Raw genomic sequence first — 17990 nt, 5'->3', positions numbered from 1 at the left:
CCAGAATCATATGACTGACTAAACCTAATACAACAAACATAAGCCTTCCTCTCTAGATCTGTCTCCAAAAACTGCAATGTACTCTAAACAACTGATTAACTTGCTTACTGTAGCCATACTGAAAAAACAAAGTATACTATTTTTATCAATCTTATGCTCTTGGGATTTTATTTTCAGTTAATGAAGTATTCTTTGTGGAACACAATGAAATTCTGCCAATTACCTCTATTTCATGAATAAGAAAGAAGATGGACTAAGCATGTAATACAAACTCACATGCATAGAAAAACTTGAGCACATATCCCGAAATAAAACCCTGACATAAGCTGAATGAACATTTTTCTGTTAACACTCATTTACTACTTTTTAGAATTATTTTTTCATTTACTGAAGAAAAATAGGAGCCAAACTTTTAAAAAGGTATATGAGAAAGGTTTAAAATTCAGAACACTCTACACTCATTTTTTCCCTTCAAAATTAGGAAAAGGCTACCACGGTTTGTTGTTGGAGGTAGATGACCATATAAATCACAAATATTAGTGTACACTTTGAGGGCCTCTACCTTGGCTCACTCTCAAAATCCAAATTAAAAGATATCCGTGTAGCAAAAGTTTCTTAATTTCCTTTAAGGTCATTACAGTTTCTTTAGGACTCTACAGAACTGATATGGGAGACAAAAAAATTAGAGAACTAACAGTTTATAGGTTTTAACTGGCTGCCTTCCACAGTAAATACCAAAATGGAAATCAAACAGGAAAGAACTGCTGAGAAGTGTTGGTGTACAGTTAACATCCTGAGCATTTAAACACTGAGACCTAAACCCACCTATATAGGCTTTCTGATCTTCCTTAGAGAAGTATGCAAAGGCATTCCAGAGACTATAATAGCTACCACATCTTGCCTTAGTTGTTGTAAGCTTTTACTTTTGTAAAGAAGGATCTCATTAAGGTACAGCAACTCAATGCCAAGACACAACCATAGTCACCTCACCCAACTTTATTCAACTTCTATCAAACTTTTAAGGGGAAAAAATTGGTGAATCCTATACAAAGGAAGTCCTACTTTGAGGGAAGGTCAATCAGTTTGGGCAGATCTATGCTCGGGACAAGACACAGTATAAGTCATTCTAACAGTTTTATTACTGATCTTCCACTGTGTCTCCTTTTAAAAATAATTCAGTAACTCAATCTTAACTCCACATTGTAATGGGAAAACCAACATTTAGTGAAGACCAAGTACGTGCCAGGTCCTATATGTAGCATTTTCACATACTTTATTTCATTTAATTCTTAGGACAATACTTAAACAAACAAAAAAACCCCCAAGATCAAATAAATTAAGTGGCTTACTCACGACTTCAGAGCTAGTAAGTGGATGAAAAGGATTTGAAACTAAATCATTCTGACTCTATCTGTAGTCTTTCCATACTACCATCTAACTGACCTAGCTACCCTGAAAGAAAAGAGAGGGAAAAAGGGGGATAGGAATATATATTGATTTTTAACTATTGTAAATGAGAGCTTGGTATGAAAGTAAGAAAATCTAGAAAGAAATAAACTCATCTTTGCCAGTGATGTTATTAAACATCTTCACATAACCTCTTCAACATGCATACAATTTTTGACAATCATATTACCTGTTCAGTCATTAGAAAACTGAAATAAATCTTAGGAATAGCTAAAATTTTAGTTGTACCACATACCAAAAGATGAGCTATAGTCAATTCATGGTTATGCTCACTGTTCTGGTATAGTATACTACTGAAATTTTATCTAAATTGAAAAGAATTTTTTATAGTACACCATTAAAAAAGTCAGTTGCCATACATATGCTACATCCTAAACAAAAGAATATAAGAAAAGTTATAAAAAAAAAACTTAGAAATATTCAGAATTTTTTTGTTTTAGTAACAATGAGTAAAAGATAAGTATCCTTTCAAAGAAAATGTGACGTACAATACCTGCGGGTCCTTGGTGGTTTTGGAGGGGGAGAATCTTGTTTGTCAGGATCTATGGAGCTGACCATATTTTCAGTGTTAATTTCATTCTGCCAAGAAAAAAAAATGCTTCATTAAAGTTAGGGGAAAAATAATTTTCCTTCCTCATGTTTCAAATAAATTGTTATTGGGCTTGTGAATTTTTAAAACAATGAGAATTTTGCCAAATAATAAAATAGGTGTTATGTCCTCTATGTTTAAGCCCGAAAGACCAAATTCAATGAGAAAAATTAATATCAAAAAAACAGTCCATATCCAGTTACCAAGAAAATCAACCGTGTAGAGCAGCATTTCAACATATTTCAAATGCTACTGTAAAGAAACAGATCTCCCAAGAAGATCTTTTTTTCAGGCATTACTACCACAAGATCAGTAATGTGCACATAGGGGGAAAAAAACAAGGTAAGTCTTATATCCTTCACCTTTCCCAGACTTTTTTGGGACTCCTATTGCTACCTACTACTCTAAAAGGGATGATCCTGAGTCAATACAGTTCTTATACAACCTGTAAGAACCTCAGGTTGTATTTAGGATTGTGAATAGAGGAGATGTGAAATTATTATATAAAACATTGTCTTGAATTAGTTTCAGCCTCAGAAAGTACCTCATTTTTACATAGCTAGGGTTTGTTAATTCTGGGCCAGAAGACAAGAATGGTTTCCACCCTTGCCTACATCTCAGATAATTTTAGGAAAAAAGCCATCTTTGCATATACTATAATCAATTAAGGAACTCTGAAACTGTAGTTGACTTTTTTTTTGTTTTAAAGTCAAAAGACACTTCTACCATGTCCATCATGGCATCTTCTTTGTCTATATAACTGTTTCTTGCCAGTGTCCTTTTTTAATAAGTACTCCCAACAATAGGAAACAGAGACCTCAAGTTTACAGCAATTTTTAATGGACCCTGTTTCCTAATATCAGATGCATTAGAAGTGTCTTACTATGCATCTTGTTCTGACCAAAACAAGAGTTACATTATGAGACTGAAAGCTTGCATCCTTAATTACAGCTACCTATCAAATCAGAGGCATCTGTTGCAGGGATATCTGCTATAGATAGGATAACCACATAATCTATTGTCCAAATCAGGGCTTTTACACCTAGACAGCAAGTATAAACTGGTTTTGCCTCGAGTAAATCAGGACTTTGTTACCACACTTTTAGATCCTCAGATATTACCAGAATTTAAAGACTCCTCTCATCATAAAGATTCCTCTCACATATTAGTGACTCATTTGCTTATTATTTCTATTAATTAAACAAGCATATTCCCATAACACTCAATATTTTTGTACCAAAATCTATAAATATTCTTATTAAGTAGGCTAAATAAAGATTAGTGAACCATATGAAACTGCTTCGACTGAACTGTTGTTTCTAACCTACAAAAACACATCAATTTTTTACAATTTCAACATAAACAGCCTCGTGTCACGTCAAGTCAGGTTTTGCTGCCAAATACCAAATGCGCGCGCACACACACACACACACACACACAAACCAACTGTAGGTTTTCAGTGCATTTTAGATTTTGGAACAGCAGGTAAGGCATTGTGGATCTATATGTGAAAGGCAATGAACAGTAAGCACTGGAAAGGATACAAAAATGGACATAGCCCTTAACTTCAAGAACTGTACTGTCATCAAACAAAAAAGTGAAAGGGTAATAATAAAACCATAAAGTGGCAAAATCAGTACAATGAAGCTATGAAATCAGAGAAAGGAGATGATATAGGTGAGAATATTAAGAATATACTTGGGAAAATATTAAGGTAGCATGTCGAATGGCATTAAGGGGTGGATAAGACACTGACAAATAAAAGAGAACAGAGGATGGAAGTATGGAACAGGTAGGAATGGAACAGGAAGAGAAAGTAAGGGTATATGTAGGCAAATAACTAACTACATGTGACAAAGGAAAGAAGGTGTCATGAAGGATTCCTCATTCTGGGTGAATGAAAGCTATTAACAGAAAGGGACAAGACAGGAAAAGAACTTCTGGGGGAGGTAAGCTTTTTGAGCATGTTGAATTTCATATGATTAAAGGAATCCATGTGGCAATGCAGAACTGCAGCTCAGAGAGCCACTGCCCACACAGCATGAACAAAACCTCCTAGTCACCGGACTTGAGAATAAAACAATGTTCTTCTTGGATTCCTAGTTTTTACCTACAATAATGTTTGCTGTACTTTTATATCTTCTGATCCTCTTATATGTACAGCTTTTGTCCCCACATTTGTCCTAATGTATACAGCTCTCTTTGGCTGCTTTTATTACCAGTTAGAACAATCACCAACTTTTGAAGTTGAAAGGAATTTTAGAAATTAAAGAATCTACTGGAGATTAGGTTCTAGTGTGTTCTTTTGTTTCAAGCAGAGCTTGCTAAAGCTATTTTTTTTTTAACTTTTGACCACCTTTACCCATTTTGCTAAAGTGTATTAATATTTTTTCTGTATTAATATTTCCACATAACAGAGCTTTATCAAGGGCCACAAAAGAAAAAATCAGAACCTAATTATCAAATATATAAGGATATATTATCAGCTGCAGAACAAAATAAATATTAAAACAAGGTACTTTAAATAAAAAAACTTTACATAGGAAAAAAATTTAGAATTCAATAATACCACATCTAAAATGTACAACACAAGCAAAACAGAAGGACCATAACACAAACTATTGTTGCTGTTAATCACCCTAGAACTGAAAATCCTGGTGTCAACTGGTGGTAGTATCTTTTATATACAAGATAAAAAGGCATGTGCGCATACCTTAGAGATGCCTGCTTACTGAGGTGTTTCTAAATCCCAAGTCAAATGCTACTGGATTCCAAAATAAAATTTCTCTTTACATCTTCTACTCTGAGAAGTGATTTTAGTTGTAAATACCTCTAACAAATAACATTTATCATAAAGTCATATTGCTGATTAGCATTTCAAACTAAAATCTACAAAAATAATTTGGGGACATAGAGCTTTAAGAGCTTTTTAAAAAAATTCCTTAACTTCTAAATTAAGTTGTCAGAGAAATAATAAATGGAGATTTATGATTGTTTTTCAGAGCATAGGTTCAGAAAGATAAGTAACATATTTCAAATCATTTTACTCAACCACATAGCTCTAAGATAATTTTCCCCAATTTTTTAGATCCTACATTTTCTCTAACTGGGATTTATGGTTTCCAACCATATATAAACATGTTATAAAAACAGTCATTTAGGGGCTTCCCTGGTGGCGCAGTGGTTGAGAATCTGCCTGCTAATGCAGGGGACACGGGTTCAAGCCATGGTCTGGGAAGATCCCACATGCCGCGGAGCAACTAGGCCCGTGAGCCACAATTACTGAGCCTGCGCGTCTGGAGCCTGTGCTCCGCAACAAGAGAGGCCGCGATAATGAGAGGCCCGCGCACCGCGATGAAGAGTGGCCCCCACTTGCCGCAACTAGAGAAAGCCCTCGCACAGAAACGAAGACCTAACATAGCAATCAATCAATGAATGAATCAATAAATAAATCTTTAAAAAAAAAAACAAAAAACTGTCATTTATATTTTAAAGTACCTAGAAAATAAGATTTCTTAAGAGGAAAACATTAAAAATTTATCTAGAACGATATGCTATCTTTTCTCCTATCCACTTGTCCTTCCACCTTTTTATCCATTCATGCATTGAGATACATAGTACCAGACATTATGGTACACAACCTTTGGCAAAATGTTTATTCTCATAAACTACAGTTTCTCAGAATGGATTCTATAGAAAATTGTTTTTCCCTTTTGCAAAATAGGAAAAAACATCTTGTACAAATGGCAAATTCAGCAGTCATCATGTCAGCTTTAACAAAACACAAGGACATAATCTAATATTTTAAGTTCAGTTAGCAAGCAAACATGTAGTGTGTGTCTCCTATATAACCAGTCAATGAGATAAGAAAGTAGGATTGAAGTAACCGCTATCTGCTGTTGGATGCTATTTCATCTAATCTCATGTAATGTATGATTTTTCTTGTATTCTTAGGGATTTGTAAACCTTTGACCTATCAGACAGAAACAATCTATAACAAAATTGTAATTGTAGTGTGGAGTTCAGGCTAGTAAAAAGGAAGTTTATGAATAAAACCTAAAAAAAGAAAAATCAGGTAATGAGAAAAACGAAGATGAAAGAGTAATGCAATATTTTTCACATTTTTTTTGGAAATAAATATAGTTAAAACCTTTAAAAATACAACATTGAACACTGCCTTAAAATTTTTTTCTAGCAGAGGCAACAAAAGTAAATTTAAGCAAGTGGTATTATATCACACTAAAAAGCTTCTGCATAGCAAAGGAAACCTCAAGAAAATGAAAAGGCAACCTACCAAATGGGAAAAAATATTTGCATATCATATATCTGATAAGGGGTTAATATCCAAAAAAAATATAAGGAACTCATATAATTCAGTAGCCAAAAAAAAAAAAAAAAAACCTCACAAACAAGTCGATTAAAAAGTGAGAAGATCATTTGAATAGACATTTTTCCAAAAAGACATCCAGATGGCCAACAGGTACATGAAAAGGTGCACAACATTACTAACCTTCAGGGAAATGCAAATCAAAACCACAATGAGACCTCACACCTGTCAAAATGGCTATTATCAAAAAGACAAGAAAAAAGTGTTGAAGAGGATGTAAAGAAAAGGGAACCTTTGTGTATTGTTGGTGGAAATGCAAATTGGTGCAGCCACTATACAAAACAGCATGGAGGTTCCTCAAAAAATTAAAAATAGAACTACCATATGATCCAGCAATTCCATTTATGCATATTTATCTGAAGAAAACAAAAACACTAACTCGAAAAGATACATGTACCCCCATGTTCACTGCAGCATCATTTACAACCTAACTGTGCACTGATGAACAGATAAAGAAAATGTGGTATTAAAAAAAAAAAGAAAAGAAAATGTAGTGTAGTACACACACACACAGAGAGGAATATTATTCAGCCATAAAAAAGAATAAAACCTTGCCATTTGCAACAACATGAATGGAACTTGAGGGCATTACACCAAGTGAACTAAGTCAGAGAAAAGACAAATGCTGTATGATCTCATATGTGGAATCAAAAAACAAAAAACGGAACTCGTATATACAGAGAACAGATTGGTGCTTGCCAGAGGTGGTATTGGTGGTGGGGCCCAAAGTGGGTGAAACAGGGTCAAAAGTTGCAAACTTCCAGTTATAAAATAAGTAAGTCACAGGCTATAATGTACAGTTTGGTGACTACAGTTAATAATACTGTATTTTATATTTGAAGATTCCTAAGAGAGTAAATCTTAAAAGTTCTCTCCACAAGAAAAAAAAAAATTCTGTAACTAGGTAGGATGATGGATGTTAACTAGACTTATTGTAGTGATAACTGCACAATATATGCAAATATTGAATCACTATGTTGTACACCTGAAAGTAACATGTTACATGTCAATTATATCTCAATAAAAATTATTTAAAAATTTTTCTAGCTGATTCACTTTGCTGTACAGCAGAAACACAACATTGTAAAGCAACTATACTCCAATAAAAATTAATTTTAAAAAAAGAAAAAATTTTCTACACATTAAAAAACTTTTTCACTTCTAGAAATAAGGAAATGGTATAACTCTGAAGTATAACAACCTTAACTTTGAAATTAATATTGCACTTATGGAAAAAAACAGAAATATTTTTCAATTAACGTTTAAAGAAAAAGTAGCTTATTTAGCTTTTTGAAACATTAAAGGAGTCTCAATTTAGATAAAATTATACACAGTAATATATATGCATTCTATTCTATATTATAAAATACTTGGCTTCATTGAGCACAGGTTATAACAGGCTTTAGTTAAACTAAAGGGAAAACAGAGGTGATAATATATGAGGCATAGTTGCAAAATGATTTCTGTGTTCACAAAGGAAATAAGAATGAGGTCACATATATGAATCTTAAAAATCTGAAACTATCACCTGTCTAATAAAGGAAATACACTGTCCCAAAAACCCATGGATTAATATTAGATTATTTTAACACACTGATGTAAGCATTTGGTTAACAAATCTCTCATTTGTAACACCAAGAAATTTCAAATAGTCTGGGAAATTACCAAAACCATACAAAGGGGGAAAAGAAAAACAGCGGTTATAAATTTTGCCACTAATTTCCTCATTTTACTTCAGTTATTGGAGCTAAATTGGTTTATCATGCGATAGTCATCTTAGATTCAATAATAAAGATGTAAAGAAATTCATCCAAAAAAACAGCCCGATACCTTCAGGGATAAGAAGATATATAGAGGAGATAAGAGAAATACTTTATAAAGAGACAGAAATGAGAACGCTGTGAGAAAAGAGTATTTTTGTCAGGTCAAAAGTTTGAATATCCAATAAATTCTAACGCTAAAATAACAGTGAACTAAAACAAGCCCCAAAGGGACTTAATTATGGTCCTATATTTCTACATAATTAAAAAGCATGTACAAAATAATGACAAAGCTTTATATCATCATGACCAAGAACAAAATAAAATTCATGTAGAATCAACTCAGAATTACTTTGGTTGGATGGAAGGGGAGAGAGAAAAATGCAGTTGATTTGTTAAAAGTAATTTACACTTGAAACAATATTGAATTATATAACTTTTGACTGAGATCTACATTCATAACTATATTTTACTTAGAATATTATTTAACTTGTATTGGAGTCATTATATATCTATCACAATAGAGATTCAAAGAGGAAGAAGGAAAGGAGTTAAAAAATCAAAGTTAAATAAAAATAATAACTAACGGATATTCTCAGATAAAACACAAGATGGCAATTAAAAAGCTAAATATCACATCTTGGTAAAAAGTAAAAGTTTTCTAAAATTAATAGATGAAGAATACCTACCACTCCATCAGCAATTTTCTGGGCTCCATGAATTTCATATAGTTGTAGCTGTTTTTCAAACAGTTGGGCGATAGCTCTATGAACAAGCTCATACTGCTCCTATTAGGGAGATGAAATGATAAACAAGGGAAAAGACATTAAAAAAAATAAGAAGGCATTTATAAAAATATAGTTTATAAAGTGAAACAAAAAACTATACCTTAGTTTGTACTGCAGAATGCCTCTGTGTTCTCATTTCTTGTATTAAGTTGAAAACATTAAATTCCTCTGGTATTTTCTAAAACAAAGAATTTAAAACATGAACTCTGGACAACTGTTCAGAAAAAACAGTAAAATAGTCTTCAACTCAGCTTTTCACACAGAGCTTATATACGTGCTGGGTAACTGAAAATTTATTGAGCACTATCTATCATATATCAGAGACTGTGCTTAGTCAAGAACTAATCTTGACACTCAGCACTCAAGCTAGTGAGCTAGATATGTGAACAAATAAATATGTCCAGCCAACGTATGGTTGCAGTACAGTGGGAATAAACATGCTGTGACTAACTCTGGTGTGTGAGTGAAAAGTGAAATATACATAAGCATGGCGGATTAAATGTATAATCTATTTGGGGAATTGAGAACCTTGATGTAGATAAAACTGACTAAAAGACTGAAAGAAGGAGAGCAATTCAAAGGAGGAGAAAAGATAAGGCTACTTGGCATCAGACTGCAAACATAATAGAGTCTGAACTCATTCTATAGGCCAGTGTTTCCTGGGCTGGCTACTTAATGACCAGCTAAGAGAGCTACATCTCTGGAGACTGTGAAACATCCTAGACAATTCGTTTGTACATCTGGAATTACAACTACTGCAATAGGCAGCCATGACATGAGCAGATCTGATATTTGGGTAACTTTTGTAGCAGGGAAGATGACAGAGTGAAAAGGGGAGAAACTGGTGGAGGCTTACTGAAGCAGTCCAGAAAAACAGAAAGGTAGATTTAAGGCACATTTCTGAGGCGGAATTACTAGAACTTGGTGATCAACAAGAATATTTTGGAGTGATAAAGAAGAGAGAAGAGTTAAACATGATTTCCAGGTTCACTGCTTGGGAGTCTTTATATACACCAGAAGAGTTTTATATCAATTCCTAAACTAAGGCTTAAGATTATATTTATGTTACGTCAAACTCAATCAAATGGGGACTGTGTTCAAAATACACAGCTTTCGAAATGACAAGATGTTTCTTTGCTAGTATTCAACCAAATGCCCCTTTCCACCCCAATTTTAATCTTTGACTTTTATGTTAAAATGTGTTAAAATCTAGCATTTTTGTTCACTTAAAAATTTACATACGAGTGTTAGGAGATGATTTGTTTAGGGGGAATACAAAAATAAAATTTAACAGAGGGCTTTTTGAAAAACTATTTAAAATTTAAATATTCCGGGGCTTCCCTGGTGGCACAGTGGTTGGGAGTCCGCCTGCCAATGCAGGGGACACGGGTTCGAGCCCTGCTCCGGGAAGATCCCACATGCCGTGGAGCAACTAAGCCCGTGCGCCACAACTACTGAGCCTGCGCTCTAGAGCCCGCAAGCCACAACTACTGAAGCCCACATGCCTAGAGCCCATGCTCCGCAACAAGAGAAGCCACTGCAATGAGAAGCCCGCGCACTGCAACGCAGAGTAGCCCCCGCTCACTGCAACTAGAGAAAGCCCGCATGCAGCGATGAAGACCCAACGCAGCCAAAAGTAAATAAATAAAATAAATAAATTTTAAAAACAATTAAATATTCCCTAAGTGAAAAATGGAACGAAGGCAGGGAAATAAAGGATAGAAGGAAGAAAGAAGGAAAAAGAAACTAAATATTTTATTATTCCTATTTTATATGACATAGATTGACAAATTCATAGAAACTATAAAGCTATGAAGAATAAAAGCTTCTCCCTAATGCATAGAAAATAAACATACTATAGAACCAGCAAATAAACCAAATCTACATACAATAAGGAGACTTGTGCTTTTCAAATCTGTAATGAGGGCTATGTCTTTATATTCTCCATAGTATCAAACCCAATTTCTTGGAAATAGTACTGGTAGCAACAATAATACCAGGGATAGTAAGAGAAACGAACATTAAATTTAGCACTTGCTACATGTCACACATGGTACTGAGGAACTTTACAAACTTTCTTAAGAACTTACTTAATTCTTTGAGTTATTAACATTATGATTCCCATTTTCAGATAAAGAACTTGTGGCACAATGAGATTAAGTAAATCAACCAAGATCCCACAGCTAGTAAATGAGAGAGCCAGAATTTTAATCTGGGAAGTTTGGCTGCAGTTAGCATTCTTAACCACCATACTATATAATGTTTCCAGTTAGGCATAAATATTTACTGAATTGATTATACTTACACATAGAATAAATATAAAAGGAAACAAGAGTGCTGTATTTGGAAAAGTCAGTGCAGAGTTTACATGCCTAATGTAGGTATTAATTCATCCAGAACAAATGGATGACAATGTGTTTATCTTGCTGCCCAGTGTATTACCTCAAGGTAATATGCATCATTTATACCTTTCACTGCCTTTATCTCTTACACAGCAAAGCTACTTCTAAAAAAGTAACATGTATAACAAATCATATGCTATAATTTACTGCAATTAATCATCAAGTGTGAAAATCATAACAGATCAATTAGATATAATGATACATAAAAATTATTCTTACCCCAGCTTTTAGTAAATTCCACGTATAATCTATGGCACAAATGGCACCTGTTCTTCCACAGCCTGCACTATAGATATAAAATTTGAAAAAACAATTTGATTTTTGTGATAAAAGAACCGTTAAGTAAATGTGGGTGGACATGTTAATATTCAGAAGCAAAAAATCATTTAAGAAATCTGACAAAATTCTACTTATTTAGTAAACAAACTACAACTTATAGCGTGTGCATGGCAAACATCCTTAACATTAAGATTTATATCTTGTTTTCATTTAATTTAAGGAACTTCCAAAAGTAACTCACAGAATACCTAGAAGCCTTCACTTTGAAAGTCTGTCTACCTCAGAAAACCTTGTCTAGCTAACAAAATACCTTGCAGATATAAATTTATACTATGTTCTAGATGGCTCTGGTGCTTTAGAGTAGAGGAGAAAACTACATCATTTCAATTGCAAAAGGTATAGGAAAGACGAAGAATGCTACAAGCCCTAGAAACTGGTTTGAACACCAGCAGTGATTTCACCAAAGAAACAAAAGCCACTAATGCTCTCTAATCTCCTGAAGAACTAATAGAACCTGGAGAATGTAAAGTAAAATACCACAGGTTAGTTATTTTAAAATATGACAGAAATACTTTAAAGCAACTGATTTTCAGCTAGAGGGAGGCATATGCACCTAAGGATCGAGAATCACTATGAGTAATTAAAGATGTTCCTGACATCACTGGAATAATTTTAGGCAGAAAAAAATTTGGGCAGCACTTTAATGCATATTTTGAAACTTTTAGAAGTATCAGTAGTTTGTTAAACATGTAATCTAAGAATTCCTGATAAAGTACATTATAAGCAACTTAGTATGGTTTTTAAAAAGCTCTTAACAACAAACAATAATATTAATTTTAAACCACTGATACATTTGTCAATTCCACACATCAGAACATTTCTAAAATTTTGGAGTTAACAGTTACTAGGGCTAAATGATATATATTTAAAACTTGATGGTTAAAAGTGTGATATTACAGAGACACAGAAAACCAGATCAATGCAACACAATAGAAAATTCAGAAACAGATTTGAGTATATTTAAGTATTTATTACATAATGGTGGATTCTCCAATTAAAGCGGAAAGACTAGACCATTCAATAAATAGTACAGGGAAAGTTAGTTAAAGCAAAAATTAGATTCTTACCTTTTATCTTAATCACAAAAATATTCCAGATGCATTAAAAATATAATGTTTAAAAAAACCTACAAGTGTATTTTTACGCACTACTGTGTTAGGGAAGGACTTTCTAAGCATATGTCAATGGACACAAATCGTTAATGAAGATATTCACAATTACGTATGGTAAAACATAGGCAGAATAAAAACCATGAAAAACCAGAGCACTTACAACATGACTACACGTTAACATCTTCAACATATAAAGATATATAAAGAATTCATAACGTATAATTATTGAGAAGAAAATCACTGGCAAAGTAAACAAACAAGCAATTCACAAAAGAATATAAATGGCCAAGAAAAAAAAAGCTTGCCTGTCACACCGACACTGAAACAAAAAGATAAAAGTATTGGGAAGAATATGGGGAAATGGGCATTCCCACAAACAAACCAGCAGTGGTATGCTTAATTATAATGAGCATCAAATTTATGGATAACAAATTTTAAAATATATACTAAAAGTATGGAAAAGTTCATGTCCTTTAACTTAGAAATCCCACTTTTAGATATCTATTCTAATGAATTACAGATGTGTTCAAAGATTTCACCAGAAGATTGGCCACTGGATATTTAAATTGTTGTTTAAAATAGCTGAAAATGAATGGGGTAATAAATGAAATGCCAAGAAATGGAGGTTAAATATAAAATACAGTGCAGTCATAATGTATTCCAGAAGAAAATTTATATGACTTAGAAAGATGTACATAATATATGAAATGGGGAAACATTCTTAAAAAAAATACTATACACACATTGAAAGCACATACACTAAAATTTTAACAATGGTCATCTCTAGTGGGATTGTGAGTGACTCCTTCCTTTTATGTTTGTGCTATCTAAGTCACTACAGTTACCATACTATTTTGGTTGTTCAAAAATATTAAATGATCAATTTATTTTTTTAAAGGAAAATCTTCCTGTCAAATTGGATTTATAAACTATGTACATTGACCGGACAATATTAATAGAACAGGAAATAATTTCAGCTAACTTGTAAAGAAGTTAAGCCAAAGCAATTTCTTTATCTTTTAATTCTACAATTAAATAGATCTTTTTCTTTTTAACCAGTTAACTACTTAATTAAAAAGTCAACTAACCACAGAATTAACTACAGAAAAATAATTTTAATTAACCAGATTGTTAACTTATTCCCACATCTCCATCAGCAAGCCACCTTTATGGCCCATAAATTAAAACCAGCCCTTTCACTTCACTAATATAGGCATCACAATCCAACCAACTGGCTAAGAAAACTATCTTTGGTGTTCCATCTCCACTAATATCTTTTAACTATTTAATTAACCAGTAAATCTCTGAGTCTGAAAAATTTCATTTATTGATGCTTTTTATAACAAATGTGAATGCAGATATAAGTCACTTAAAAAGATAAATTGTAGTTTTATAAGTACTATGGTTTTAAGTTTTTTAGAAGCATCGAACGTAAAATAAAAATTAAGAGAAGAAAAGCTGCCTCAGGATTCAAATAGATTTTACTATTTGGAAACCCATATAATGAATGACCTATCTAATGAAATTCCAAAATTTAGGTTTCAAAATACCATACATTACCCATATTATAATGCCACCTATATTTCAAAGTATTTAATTTAAATATTTAGAAAATTCTTTTGTACCTGCAATGAATACAAATAGGCACATCTTCATGTTCTTGGTATTTCCTCATTAAGCTTATCATGTCCAGAATAGAATCAAATGATGAGGGAACATCATGGTCTGGCCAGTTCACATAATGAAACTGATATAGCCTACGAGATTCCTTCAAGAATAACAGAAATTCAGCCATTATGAAAATACACTTGCAAATTTTAAAGCATACAGAAAAGCTGCAAATCTCACTTTACTGCCATTTCTAAGATATGTAAGTCATATTTAGCACTTCCTTAAAAAAAGATAGCCTACATTTATCACATATAAAGTATTGATCTAAGGGGTTCACATGTAACAATTTACTTAATACTATCCTCATTTTATAGGTAAGGAAATTGAGACAGAAAGAATAACATGCACAATGTTTCACAGCAAGTGACAGATATGGGATCTGAAAGCAGGCAGTCTTACTTCCAAAACCTGCACTTTAACCATTATACTATGTATACTACTTAATTAATCTACAGTATTAAGTGGATGAGCAATAGTCTATTAGTCTATTTAAACAGTCTATTAGTCTATTTAAACCAAAAAGAAAATTAGAAATGAACTTGTCCAAACCCAAACCTACTCAAATTATGGTGTGGGCTGCCACCCATCTCCCTCCCCTTTCAAGGGATCTGTGAGTTTCACACTATTTTTATAATAATACTAAGGTGTTATTTGCCGTTTTCATTCTCATTCTCTCATGAGTGTACAGCAGAGTCTTTTCAAGGCTATATGATTTAGGATGATGTCATCACTTTGAAAGGTAATGGAATGTCTGCTTGTGTATTCATGCTTTTAAAAATACTTCTCAGTTTTAATTTCAAATATAGTAAATATTAAAAGATATAACCCACAGAAACAAGAGCTCTTTGGAATCTTCAACAATTTTTAAGAATGTAAGAGTCCTGACATCAGAATGTTTTGAGAATGGCTATTCTGGTGTTTAATAGAAAGAGCACCGCTTGGAATTCAGGTAAAATGTATTCAAATTCTACTTCTGCCATTAACTGAATAACTTCAGGTAAGCTACCTAACTTCTCAAAGATTCTTTATCTTCATCTATGGGCAATAGAGATAACAGTACCTACCACTATGAAGCTAGGAGGATTGAAATGCCTGATACAATACTGAAACTCAGTAAGGTACCTATCATTATTATTATAGATTAAAAAATAGCAACCAAATGATAATAATTGACTCAACTAAAGGGAAATGATTAGTCAGGTCAGGGGTTGCTAAGAGTACTGGAACCATGTCTACTTATAAACAGTAAGGAGTTGTTAAGTATGCCTACAATGCACTGTTTGGGGAAGAATGATGAGCTTCATGGCCAAGCTTAATTACTTATAGTGATTTAAAATTTAAGATAATAACAAAGAAATTGAGGAAGAATTGATAGCCATTCTCTAATGTCTATCAGATTTTTCTTTGATTCCTTCCTGGAGAAATTATCATTTTATATAGCTCTGAAACTAAACTCATGGGCCTCTAGTGAAAACAAGTTATATCTAAATGAAGACAGCGTTAATAGTGGCTTGTCTCTTTCTAAAAAATTGTAAACTAGTAAAAATGGGTAATAATTATGTAAATAATACTATAATCTGTTTACTGCAATAGAGGAAAAATATTTGCAGCAAAGAAACCAACTATTCCAAATACAGTAAATTTAATTTAGGGTAAGTTGTTCTAAGTAAGTAATTATATTACTTTAATTGATAAACATAAGGCTCAAGATAATAAAATATTACATCTGATTTTCTTCTTCATTATTTTATATAACTAAAATAATCAACAAACCTCCTTAACTATGTAAGGTAAGATAGTATACTATTTATATATATCCTCTCTTTAAAAACTATCCTTAGAATCTGTCTCTAAATGGAAAATACTTACATTTTGAAATTCAAGTAAGAGTGTCCTAATGAAGTAGTCTGTTCTTGCTTGTTCAGCTTCCTAAGTAAAGGGAAACACTTGTGAGTCAGTAGAACATTAAAACAAAACATACCAAAACAAACAATAACCTCATATTTAAAGTCCACAATATGAAATTAATCTTTAAAATTGCAGGTACGCCTGATAATTATAAAAACAACAATTCTAGAAGTCATCAATTTATCTAAGTTTTATTTATTTATTTATTTATGAACAGAAGTATCTGTTAACCAATTACTTAGCTAGGAGTCTATCATCCAACAAAATATTTGCAAAGTGACAACCATCCCCAGAATCATGTAACAGAAATAACACCTACAAACAAAATGTCACTCCTTAGTACTTACAAACATCTTCAACCATTTTATCTTTCCATTAAGCTTGATTTTCTCTACCTAACACTCAACTCTGAATTAACTGGATGCCTAATGTGGAAGGAAAAGGATGCACTCACAAAATCCCAAATTATTATTTTGGTTGATGACAACATAATCACTTTAAAAGTCTCTTACTATCATTTGTCAATATATTAGAAAGCTAACTATTCTTTTTGCCTTTTTAATTAAAACTACAGATAGGGTAGGACAGCGATTGTCAAGAGCAACAGGGTATGCTGCTTTATTAATTTGAAAAAATTCAATATTATCCCTGCTTTAATTTTTTAAACCATAGTAATTTATTTTGAACTTTTCAAGTAACATTGCAAGGGGACTTCCCTGGTGGTCCGATGGGTAAGACTCCACGCTCCCAATGCAGGGGGCCCGGGTTCGATCCCTGGTCAGGGAACTGGATCCCGCATGCATGTTGCAACTAAGAAGTCTGCATGCCACAACTAAGAAGCCTGCATGATGCAATGAAGGTCCCATGTGCCTCAACTAAGACCCGGCACAGCCAGAATAAATAAATATTAAAAAAAAAAAAACAACATTAAGAGGAAAGTATGTTTTTATTTTCATCGTAACAAGAGTACGAATGAAAACATTGGTCCAAGACTTAACCTTTTCTCACCTATAAAGGGTGAGATAAATACTTTTGGCTTTGTGGGCCATAACGTCTCTGTCTACTTTATGTTGCTGTTGTGATAGGCAAATATATAAATAAATGGGTGTGGTTGTACTCCAATAAAACTTCACTCACAAAACAGGCAATGAGCTAGAGTGACCCATGGACATTGTGCTGCTATCTGATCTAAGTGGTTACACGCAGCAACATGCTACTGAGCTCCAGCCTGCCCGTTGTCCACTGTTCACCAACACTTTACCCTCCTTCTCATCCCCGAACCAAGAGAGCTCCTGATACTGTCCTGTCTCAGTCTCAAACCCTCTGATTGCCAAGTATAGTCAAGTCACGTACTATGGTTATTTTCACTACCTTGCTTTCTACTTATAAATTTGATTTTTTGTTTGCAACAGTGATAATGAATCCTGAGTTGTCTGAAACAACCACATGACATACAAATTACTTTCCATTTTGAAAGAAAAATGTTGCTTCTTCAGCATGAATTCCATCATTGACAAATCAAACCAGCTGTTACGAATCAAATCAAACCTCTTATCAAGAGGACTTT

The 17990-nt window shown here is 33.1% G+C and overlaps 1 protein-coding gene and 1 long non-coding RNA gene across 3 annotated transcripts in view; one reads left to right on the top strand and one right to left on the bottom strand.

The window, feature by feature from the left end:
• PTPN12 (protein tyrosine phosphatase non-receptor type 12) overlaps positions 1 to 17990 on the bottom strand; it is an 89489-nt gene that overhangs the window by 19255 nt on the left and 52244 nt on the right. For both annotated transcript variants that reach the window (XM_068550439.1, XM_068550440.1), the window contains exons 7-12: positions 16385 to 16444; positions 14470 to 14612; positions 11613 to 11679; positions 9092 to 9169; positions 8893 to 8991; positions 1961 to 2046 (exon numbers count right to left, since the gene is read on the bottom strand). In XM_068550439.1, coding sequence (XP_068406540.1) covers positions 1961 to 2046; positions 8893 to 8991; positions 9092 to 9169; positions 11613 to 11679; positions 14470 to 14612; positions 16385 to 16444 — 533 coding nt within the window. The remainder of the gene's footprint in view (positions 1 to 1960; positions 2047 to 8892; positions 8992 to 9091; positions 9170 to 11612; positions 11680 to 14469; positions 14613 to 16384; positions 16445 to 17990) is intronic.
• Positions 1 to 17990, top strand: part of LOC137768814 (uncharacterized) — an 81113-nt gene that overhangs the window by 61817 nt on the left and 1306 nt on the right. The window lies entirely within an intron of this gene.

The sequence above is a fragment of the Eschrichtius robustus genome, chromosome 8, assembly GCF_028021215.1.
Source record: "Eschrichtius robustus isolate mEscRob2 chromosome 8, mEscRob2.pri, whole genome shotgun sequence".
NCBI lineage: Eukaryota > Metazoa > Chordata > Mammalia > Artiodactyla > Eschrichtiidae > Eschrichtius > Eschrichtius robustus.
The sequence above is the reverse complement of the archived record's forward strand: the minus strand, read 5'-3'. Positions and strand labels throughout refer to the sequence as shown.